Raw genomic sequence first — 11,815 nt, forward strand, 5'->3', positions numbered from 1 at the left:
TTTGAAGATACCTAAAGATAATTCTTTTGAATTCCTTATCAGAGAGTTCCAATGCTGCTTCTTCCTCAGGGATGTGTTCTGGGTCTATATCCTGCTGCCTTGTTTCTACCACTTTATCCTGCTTCTTTGTGTGGCCTGTGATGGTCTGTTGTCTCCAAGGCATCGTGGCATTGTATTTAGAGCTCGGTTAACTGTTTGTGAAGAGCAGCCAAGGGTGATTCAGGCTCTTCTTCATATTTTTTTTATCGTTGGCCCATTAGTGGAGAAGGAGGTAGTGGCTGTTGCTCAGTAAGTGAAGTTGCAGGAGGTGTGGGTGTAATTGTGTCTTATGGGGACTATTGTTGTCTCCCACTCAATTAGACACAAATTACAATCGAATAACCTTCAAAAACCTTGTCAGTCTTGCAGGTCCCAGGTGTCCTTGGGGTTGCTGGAAAGCAGAACATATTCTTAAGCCCCAGGAATCTGCGAGAGCGCTGTCTCTTTAAATATCCAAAATAGTCAAGCCGCTTTTTAAACCTTCAAATGGCGGCATCCTCCAGACCGGCAACAGTCCACAGCTCAGCCCACCTTTCTCTTCACCTTCTCCGTTTGTTCCCCAGCCACCATGCACAGTCCTCCGTGCAGTCCCTGGCTAGCAGGGGGATTTTTAGGTTAATTCTTAAGTCCTACCACCACAGGAATCTGCGAGGGTGCTGTCTCTTTAAATATCCAAAATAGTCAAGCCGCTTTCTAAACCTACAAAATGGTGGCACCCTCTGGACCGGCAAAAGTCCACAGCTCAGCCCACCTTTCTCTTCACCTTCTCATTTATTCCCCAGCCACCGTGCAGTCTCTGGCTAGCAGGGTGATTTTTAGGTTAATTCTTAGATCCTACCACCACTCGGGAATCTGCAAGCGTCTCTGCCGTCAGGATCGCTGCCAGACCGCAGCTCCGTCTGTCTCCTTTTTTGGTATTTTCACACAAGTTCTTCTGCTAGTTGGGATTTAGTCCACTTCTGTATCCTTCCCTTCAAGGCTCAGGGGTCCAGGATTATCTTCTGTGTCTCTGTTAATTGATTTCCCTTTTCTTTGTTGAAGAGGGTCTGGGCAGTCTTTCGGCCTAGTCCACCATCTTCTAAAATATGACTTTTATAATAAATATCCCTCCTGAATTTAGAGACCATTTAAAGAATAGATTTGATGACTTCAACACCAATGACTGAAAACCAGAGGAAATGTGGGAAGACATCAAAACATCATCCTTGAAGAAAGCAAGAGGTCATTAAAAAGATAAGAAAGGAAGAAAAGACCAAAAAGGATCAGAAGAGACTCTGAAACTTTCCATTTAGTGGAGAATAGCTCAAGCAAATGGAAGAAATGACAAGCTCAAAGAAATGAACAGAAGTTTTCAAAGAGCAGCTTGAGCAAAGCCAATTAATATAATGAAATGTGCAGAGACTTGGAATTAGAAAAACAAAAGGGAGGAATATGCTTGTCATTCCTCAAGTTGAAAGAACTGAGGAAAAACTTTAAGTCTTGACTTGCAATACTAAAAGAGTCTATGGGCAAAATATTGAATGATGCAGGAAGCATCAAAAGAAGATGGAAGGAATACAGAGTCACTGTACCAAAAAGAACTGGTAGATTTTCATCCATTTCAGGAGATGGCATATAATCAAGAACCAATGGTACTGAAGGAAGAAGTCAAAGCTGTACTGAATGAAGTGGCAAAGAACAGGGCTCCAAGAATTGACGCAATACCCACTGAGAGTTTCAATAAATGGATGCCCTGCTGGTGGCATCACTTGGTATGCCAAGAAATTTGGAAGACCACTACCTCGCCAACTGACTGGAAGAGATCCATATCTGTACCCATTCCAAAGAAAGGTGATCCCACAGAATGTGGAAATTATTGAACAATATCATTAATGTCCCATGCAAATAAAATCTTACTGAAGATAACTCAAAAACGGTTGCAGCAATACACTGACAGAGAGCTTCCAGAAATGCAAGCCAGATTCAGAAGAGGACATGGAATGAGGGATATCACTGCTGATGTCAGATGAATCTTAGCTGAACACAGAGTACCAGAAAGATGTTTACTTATGTTTTACTGAGTATGCAAAAGCATTCAATTTTGTGGATCATAACAAATTACGGATAACACTGAGAAGAATGGGGATTCCAGAACACTTGATTGTACTCATGAGGAACCTGTACATCGATCAGGAGGCTGTCACTTGAAAAGAACAAGGGGCTACTGCATTGTTCAAAATCAAGCAGGGAGTGCATCAGGGTTGAATTCTTTCACTATACTTATTCAACTTGTATGCTGAACAAATAATCCAAGAAGCTGGATTATATGAAGAAGAACATGGCATCAGGAATGGAGGCAGACTCATTAACAACCTGCGATTTGCAGATGACACAACTTTACTTGCTGAAAGTGAGGATGACATGAAGCACTTACTGATGAAGATTAAAGACTATAGTCTGCAGTATGGATTACACCTCAATATAAACAACAACACCTTCACAACTAGTCCAATAAACAGCTTCATGGTGGCTGGAGAAAAGATTGAAGTTGTCAAGGATTTCATATTACTTGGTTCTACAATCAGCATCAATGGAAGAAGCAGTCAAGACATCAGATGACTATTGTATTGGGCAAATCTGCTGCAAAAGACCTCTTTCAGGTGATGAAGAACAAAGATGTCTCCTTGAAGACTAAGGTACACCCAACCAAAGCAATGTTATTTTCAATCACCTCTTATGAATGTGTGAGCTGGACAATGAATAAGAAAGACCGAAGAAGAGTTGATGCTTTTGAGCTGTGGTGTTGGAGAAGAATGCTAAGAGTACCATGGTCTGGTAAAAGGACTAATAAATCTGTCCTGGAAGAAGTGCAGCCAGAATGCTCCCTGGAAGCAAAAATGGCCAGACTTTGTCTCACCTACTTTGGTCATGTTGTCAGAAGGAACCATTCCCTGGAGAAGGATGTCATGCTTGGTAAAGTGGAGGGTCAATGAAGAAAGGGAAGGCCCTCAATGAGATGGACAGAAACAGATTCTGCAACGATGGACTCAGGTATAGCAAGGAGTGTGAGGTTGGCACAAGACCGGGCAGTATTTCATTCTGCTGTGCACAGAGTCACTATGAGTTGGAGATGATTTGACGGCACCTAACAACAACAACAACAACATTCATAAGGGATATTGGTCTGGGGTTTTCCTTTTTAGTGGTGTCTATACCTGGTTTTAGTATCACTGTTATGAATTTGGGAGTATTCCATCTTTTTCTATGTTCTGCAATACTTTGAATAGTATAGGTGTCAGATCTTCCCTGAACATTTGATAGAATTCTCAGTGAGGCCATCTGGGCCAGGCCTTTTCTTTTTTTGTGGGGAGTTTTTTTTTTTTTATGACCTGCTCAATTTCTTCTTTTGTGATGGGTCTGTTCAGATATTGTATCTCAGACTGGGTTAACTTAGATTGGTCTTGTGTGTGTAGAAATTTGTCCATCTCTTTTAGGTTTTCAAATTTGTTGGAGTACAGTTGTTCATAATGTTCTATTATTATCTATTTTATTTCAGTTAGTTCTGTTGCAATTTCACCCTTTTCATTTATTATTCATGTTATATTGACCAGGAGGCTGTACACTGACCAGGAGGCTGTTTGAATGGAACAAAGGGACACTACATAGCTTAAAATCAAGAACAGAGTGCATCAGGGTTGTATCCTTTCCCCATACTTATTCAATCTATATGCTGAGCAGATAACCAAGAAGCTGGACTATATGAAGAAAAATGTGGCATCAGGATTAGAGGAAGAATCATTAACAACCTGAGATACACTGATGATATAACTTTGCTTGCTGAAAGTGAGGATGACTTGAGGCACTTACTGATGAAGACTGAAGAACACAGTCTGCAGTATGGATTACGTCTCAATATAAAGAACACAAAAATCTTCACAACTGGGCCAATAAGCAGCATCATGATAAATGGAGAAAAGATTGAGGTTGTCAAAGAATTCACATTGCTTGGTTCTACAATTGATGCCAATGGAAGCAGCAGTCAGGATATTAGACGACGTGTAGCCCTGGGCAGGTTGGCCGTAAAGGAACTGTTTCAAGTGCTGAAGAGCAAGGAAGTCTCCTTGAGGACTAAGGTGCACCTGACACAAGCCATGATATTTTCAATCACCTCATATGCATGTGGGAGCTGGACAATGAATAGGGAAGACTGAAGAAGAGTTGATGCTTTTGAATTGTGGTGCTGGCAAATAATGCTGAAATTATCATGGACTGCTAAAAGAAGTAACAGATCTGTCCTGGAGGAAGTGCAGCTGAAATGCTCCTTGGAAGTGAGAATGGCCAGACTTCATCTCACCTACTTTGGCCATGTTGTCAGAAGGGACCATTCCCTGGAGAAAGATGTCATGCTTGGTAAGGTGGAGGGTTGACGAAAGAGGGGAAGGCCTTCAACAAGATGGACTGGCATGGTGGCTGCGACAATGGGCTCAAGTATTGCAGGGATCATGGAGCTGGTGTGGGATTTGGTGGTGGTTTGTTCTGCTGTTCACAGGGTCGCTATGAGTCATAAATGACTCGATGGCAGTTAACACACACATTCATGTTGCATCTTCTCTTTCTTTTCCTTTGCTTAATTTCCCAATAATTTGTCAAATTTGTTAATATTTTTAAAGAACGAGTTTCTTGTCTTGTTGATTTTCTCTACTGTTTTTGTTTGTTTGTTTGTTTTGTTTTCTGCCTCATGTATTTCTGCTTTGATCTTCGTTATTTACTTATTTCTGGATATTGTAGATTTCTTTTGTTGCTCTGTTTTTAATTGTTGGAGTTGTTGAGTTAAAGTGTTGATTCTGATTTTTTTTTTCTCTTTTGATGTGTACATTTATTGCTATAAATTGACTTCTGAGTACTGCTTTTGCTGTGTCCCAAAGGTTTAATGTGTTAGACTGGGTTCTCTAGAGAAACAAAACCAGTAAAGCTTAATAGAGAGAGAAAGAGAAATTTATCTTAGGAAAATGGCTCACACACTTATAGAAGCTGGCAAGTTCCAAGTTCTTGGATCAAACATCAAGCTGGAGGCTTTTCCTGACTCATGAAGCTGTAGGGGCTGAGGAGCTCAATGTTGGCAGGCAGTATACTGGCTGTTGACTCAGACAAATGATGAATCCAAGATCTCCAGGCCAAATGGTGAATTGTTCACTCATGGACAGTTGTAGGCAGCACAACAGAATCCCAATCCACAGAAAAGAGTCTCTTTTCCCAGGATGTCCATAAATATATTGGAAGCAGGCCACACCCCTAGGGAAACTCCCTCTTAACGGATTGGCTGCTCAAAAGATATACATCTGATCCCATCATGGGAATAACCACATCACAACTGCTTAAACCACACAGAATTGTGGTCCAACCAAGTTGACACACAGCTCCAACTTTCACATTTAAGTTGTATCTTCATTCTCATTTGTTCCTAGGAATTTTTTTTTTTTTTTTAAATTTCACACTTTATTTCTTCTGTTATCCAGCAGTTCTTGAGCAGTGTATTTTATAGTTTCCACATATTTGATATTTTCCCCTTGGTCTTCCTATTATTGATTTCTAATTTTATAGCATTGTGATCTGAGAAGATGCTTCATAGTATCTCAATGTTTTTAAATTTATTGAGCTTGTTTTGTGGCCTAACATATGGTCTATTCTGGAGAATTATCCATATGCACTGGAAAGGAATGTGTATTGTTCTTTTGTTGGGTGGAATGCTGTGTATAAGTCTATGAGGTCAAGTTGATTGATTATGTTGTTTAGTTTTTTTCTAGTTGTTTTGTCCTTCCTTGAAAGTGATGCATTAAAATCTCCTCCTACTAATGTAGGGTTGTGTATTTTTCCTTTCAATTCAGTTAATATTTCCTTTATGTATTTTGGAGCTCTTTCACTAGGTTATTTGGTTAATTGACCCTTTTAACATCATAGTGTACTTCTTTGTCCCTTATGCTGCTTTTCACCTTGAAATCTATTTTATCAGATATTAATATTGCTGCTCTTGCTCTTTTTTGGTTGCCATTAGCTTGACATATTTTTTCCACTCCTTGATTTTTTATTTATTTTTATCTCTGTGTCAAAGGTGGGTCTCTTGGCAGCATATCAATAGGTCTTCTTTTCTTAACCAATCTGTCACTCTTTTTCTCTTGACTAGTGCATTCAGTACATTCGCATTGAGTCTAACTAGTGATAGGTGTGAATTTATTCCTGCCATTCTACTGTGTTGTTTGTTGTGGTGTTGGTGATTTTTTTGTTCCAAATATTTCTTTGTGCTGAGTTCATTTTGTTATCAAGTATTTTTTTTTTCTCTTTTCTTTATTACTGTTGGCTTGTGCTTACTAAGCCCTTGTGATTTTCTTCTTTCTCAGTTTGGTTAGAAGGATTGTTAATTTTCTTTGTGGTTACCCTGAGGTAAATTCTTATCTCCCTAACCTTAGAACAGTCTGTTCTACACCATTGTCCCATCTTCTTCTCCATTTGGAAGTTCAAAAGGACATAGTCCTTTCCAGACTATTCAGCTTAAGCTAAGGAGTCACTGTCCCATTGCCCAGTATGATCTTTGTCCCCACTCGCAGCACCAGTTCACCTTGAAATACTACTGGTGTGACTATTTTAAGTAGTTATTGCCTGTGGGTTCCATGATATGTGTGTGTTTCCTCCTCCTTGGCCTCCTTTGTATTTCTAATACAAAGGCTCTGCTGGCTGGGAGGGTTCTTTCATTTTTACCAGTCACTTAACCTGCTCCCTTTTGCTGCCTTCACTGGATCTAATCCTTTATCTTTTCATCAGCTGCTCATAACTCAAGTATCATTATTTGCATCTGTTTTATCAAGCTTCTCAAAATTTCTACTGATAGCAGGATCTAGTAGTGCCTGGTGTGTTAGTAAGATGCCATCTTTCTAATCCCCTCCAGTACCATTAGTTTTTGATCATATGCCACTTCCTGAAATGGTGAAATGTCAAACAATTCTTTTTGGTACACAGACAGTGTGTTTCTTCCATTTTCTGATGCTTCCAGCATTGTTCAGTATTTTGTCCAGAGAATCCTTCAGTATCACCACTCAAGGCTTGAATTTTTTGTTGAATACTTTCAGCTTGAAAAATGCTGAGTGTGCTTCTCTGTATTCATGTTTTTACTGCAGGTCTTTGCACATTTCATTATAATACTTTACTTTATCTTCTTGAACTGCCCTTTAAAATCTTCTGTTAAGCTCTTTTCCTCCATAATTTCTTCTATTCACTTTAACTACTCTATGTTCAAGAGCAATTATAAGAGTCTTTCCTCACATCCATTTCTGTCTTGTCTTCCCTTCCTGTCTTTTTAATGACCTTTCGCTTTCTTCATGTATGATGTCCTTGATGTCATCCCACAACTTATTTGGTCTTCAGTCATTATGGCAAGTCATCAGTTCAATATGTCAAGTCTATTCTTCAGATGGTGTCTAAATTCAGGTGAGATATACTCAAGGTTGTATTTTAGCTCTTTTGGACTTGTTTTAATTTTCTTCAGCTTCAGTTTGAACTTGCATTTGAGCAACTGATCGTCTGTTCTACAGTCAGCCCCTGGCCTAACTTGACTGATGATATATTGAGCTTCTTCATGGATTCTTTCTACATATATAGTCCACTTTATTCCTATTTACTCCTTCTGAGTCTAAGTGTATAGAAGCCATTTATGTTGTTTTAAAATGGTATTTGCAATGAATAAGTGGTTGGTCTTGTAAAATTTTATTATGGGATCTCTGGTATCATTAGTACCAACAAGGCCATGATTTACAATTAGAAGATTTAGAATACCTCTTTGTTTCCAACTTTTTCATCCCAATCACTAGTAATTATCAATATATCTTGATTGCATTTTTGATCAATTTTAGATTGCAGAGGTTGGTAAAAGTCTTCAACTTCATTATCTTTGGCTTTAGTGGTTCGTGCATAAATTTGAATAACAGTAGTATTGGCTGGTCTTCCTTATAGGCATATAACCTAACATTTATGTCCACCTGAAACCTGAAAATGTGACATTATTTGGAAATAGGTGTTTTTGCAGATGTAGTCAAGTAAAGAAGAGGTTATACTTTAATATGACTGACGTTCTTATATAAAGTGGGAAATTTAGACACAGAAAGATGGGCACATAGGGAAAATGCCATGCGATGATCAAGACAGGGACTGGAGTGATGCATGTATAAGCCAAGAAATGGAAAGGTTGTCACAAACCATCAAAAGCCAGGAACAGGCAAGTTTTTTTCCTAAAGCTTTCAGGGAAAGAATGGCCAGGTGACAGCTTGATTTTGGACTTCCAGAACTGTGAAAGTATAAGTTTCTTTTCTCTTGAGTAACCAAGTTTGTGGTAGTTTGTTATGGTAGCCCTAGGAAACTAATACAGGAACCCTCCCATAAATAAATGAGCATAAAAAGGAAACAGTTTTTTAACTTTTCCTTACTTTCCAAAGAATTATATCCTAATCAGTAAAGTTGTACTATTATGCACATTTGCTAATGAACACGGACTTAGTATGGAGAATTCAATATTTTACTGACATTTACTAAAATTCGATTTTACCTACACATATATGAATATTCTCACTACTAGTACATTATTTAGGGAGCTCTGGTAGTATAGTGCCTAAGGCACTTGACTGCTAACCAAAAGGCTGACGGTTCAAACCTACCAGCCACTCTTCAAAAGGAAAATGGGGCAATCTACTTCTGTAGTGATACTGCCTCGGAAACCCAAGAAGGGGTCACTATGAGTCGGGTCTGACTTGATGGTACACAACAACATAACAAGAGTATATTATTTGTCATAGCACTAATGTGATTTTCACTCCATAATCTTTGTGAAAATACTTAAATTGTTCCTTTTCTATATCTTTATATAACCGCTATAATACTACAATGTTATTTCCCCAAATTTATAGATTAGAATCTGAGACAGAAAAGTTACCTTAATTTCTTAAAGGCATATTCCTAACTATGTCTCAAATTCATGAGCTTACAAACTCTAGACTAGTACTAACATTTCCATAAGTTAGGATGCAACCTTTAGCAACTTTTAGCAAATCTGTAAACTTTTAGACCCTCCCTGAGCCTCAGTGTCTTCAGTTATCAATAGGAGCTTTTTGATTAGATGATCTTTAGGATGCTTTCTAGCCTTGACCCTCATTTTCAGCACCAGGAAATCCTGAATTTTGTTATGAATAAAAAATGTGACTTCTAATTGCTATTTTTCCAGAATGGAAGATAATGGACAACACACATAGTTAGTTAAAGAATGACAGAAAAGTTAGAGATTTGTTGTTGTTGTTTGTTGTTAGGTGCCGTGGAGTTGTTTCTGATTCATAGTGACCCCATGAAGAGCAGAACAAAACACTGCCCGATCCCGTGCCAGCTCCATGATCCCTGCTATACTTGAGCCCATCATCGCAGCCACCGTGTCAATCCAATCCGTTGAAGGCCTCCCCCTCTTTCGTCGACCCTCCACCCTACCAAGCATGACATCCTTCTCCAGAGAATGGTCCCTTCTGACAATCTGACCAAAATAGGTGAGACAAAGTCTGGCCATTTATTAGTATGTGTGGAGTGGGAAGGAAGAAAGGCACACAAGACAGAGAGTGGATTAATGTCAGCATGTTAGTGTAAATTTCTTTGGGACAAAATACCATGGAATACTTTTTGCCCATATAACTCATGGGAATTTTGCTCTTACTTGAGGAATTTAGGAATTTCAATGGTAATTTGTAAAGACCTCAAGGTATGTAGTTTTTAAAATGAAAGATTTAGTCAACTCTTTATAATTTATTTTCAACAACCAAGTGATATAAAGTCTTACTAAATCATGCTATAAACCAAGTGTTACATGATCTTTATCTTAATGACATAAATACATTTACAATTAAGTTTTATTCTTTAAACTATGGATAATATTAAGGTAGAAGCTGGAGCCAGTATCAGGTCTTTTTATGAGCTATACAAAATCATTTTTTACTTTTTTAGCTACTTAGGGAACTTAATAAGAAGCATTGAAAAGAAATATTAATACATTTGATAAATGAGAATGATATTGGGCTTCAGATCATCTAACAATAAGAAAATTCAGTATTGGAATTTTGTTAAATAACTGCTGGAGTTATATTTTTGTCTTAGAAAACTTTCATCATGGAGTACAGCTGTAAAACAACTTTGTCTTCAAACAGAAAGGCTATAATAAAGCACCTCCTAGCTAGACTTAAGTTCAAGAGGTTTATGGTGGTGAGCAGCAGAAAAGATGAAATGTTTCAATAAGCCCCTCAGGCTGATTTAGTTAGTATTCACAAAGTGGTATAACCTACACATTGCTTACCCTTTGTTAACTGGTTGTTTAGAATAGATGCGTGAGTCACTGGGTTTTATTTTAGCAGTTGGGCAATGTAATTCTCCTTTTGCCCAAAATATTAAAATGCATAAATGTGAAACTAAGAGAGGTAATGTCAGATCTTATATAGGATTCTTGTCAACCAATGTGATGAATTAAGAAATTCTTCTGCTCCTGTCATTTCATGTTTTACCTTGATAGGTGAAAATGATAAATTACTTCATGTTAAAAAAAATCTATTATTCAACTAATCAGCAGACTACCTTTTTTTTTTTTTTTTTTTTTTTTTGTCTCTCTTTATGAGGTGGTTAAATTTCTTTTATTGACTAGGAAAAGGTCTATCAACAAAGGCTACTAATAGAGGGCAGGCAAGGTTCTCTCCTGTATGATTTCAAGTACAAATATATCCTTCTGGGAGTTTGGGGGATTAAAATATATATATATAAAATTCCCCTCTCAGACACGGTCAGATTAATGAAGGTACCTGCAACAATGCTGGCAAGCTGCTGGGTTCTGGTGATAGGGTAGATGCTGCGTGCCTGAACGATTGCTGAAGCGATTTTCTTGGCGTGCTTCTCCTCCCCGTATGTTCTCAGGATGGATGCAAGTGCCTGTTGATCTAAAGCGTTCACAACATCAGCAGCGGTGGGCATGTCAGGGTACCTACGCACAAGAGGAGCCAATTAGTTCACTGACGTCAATTTTCATTGACAAGAGGTGAAACTTCAGTGTACTGAGGCATAAAGTCAGGCATACACACACACACAGTCTAGGAGAGCTTCTGAGGTTTTTAAAATCAGAGACTAAAATCTTACACAAATGAAAGAGATTTTCCATTTAGAGTATCCATCATTATGGCAAGTGGGGACTGTTTGTGACATTCATCAAGGTCAAGGGACCAGGAAGTTAAGACATTTTACTAATCTTTATCATTCATTCACAAAGAAGAGTTGTTATTGCTCATGTAGATTTCCTCTAAACTAAAATAATACAAAATGTTTGAATATAAGTTGTTTAAAATTCAAATTACTGCTTGAATTATTTCTTTTTCCTGGTATTGAAGATATCAGAATGAGCCTAGATCACAGCAAGTTAACTAAATCTGAGGCTGACAAAATAACTGACTAGTTATGTGGAGGTACAAAGTTTTTATATAAGAAGACACTGCTGGTCAGTTTCCCTCACAAAAATCATAACAACAGTAATTACAACAAATTCATATTTACAAAAACACTCATTACATTGGCTCATCAACCAATGAAAAAAGGTCAACAAAGGGTGAACAAGCAGGAGTTCCGGCAAGATGGTGGACTAGGCAGAAGCATTGCAAAGACCCTCTTCAACAAAGAAAAGGGAAACCAATTAACACAGACACAGAAGATAATCTTGGACCCCTGAGCCTTGAAGGGAAGGATA

The 11,815-nt window shown here is 38.2% G+C and overlaps 1 protein-coding gene across 1 annotated transcript in view; it reads right to left on the bottom strand.

Moving 5' to 3' along the window:
- The window catches only part of METTL15 (methyltransferase like 15), a 370,101-nt gene that overhangs the window by 35,354 nt on the left and 322,932 nt on the right, over positions 1 to 11,815 (bottom strand). Inside the window, exon 4 of the mRNA XM_007951950.1 lies at positions 10,884 to 11,062. Coding sequence (XP_007950141.1) covers positions 10,884 to 11,062 — 179 coding nt within the window. The remainder of the gene's footprint in view (positions 1 to 10,883; positions 11,063 to 11,815) is intronic.

Source organism: Orycteropus afer, unplaced genomic scaffold (assembly GCF_000298275.1).
Source record: "Orycteropus afer afer isolate SDZICR_OR568_19922 unplaced genomic scaffold, OryAfe1.0 scaffold00321, whole genome shotgun sequence".
Taxonomy (NCBI): domain Eukaryota; kingdom Metazoa; phylum Chordata; class Mammalia; order Tubulidentata; family Orycteropodidae; genus Orycteropus; species Orycteropus afer.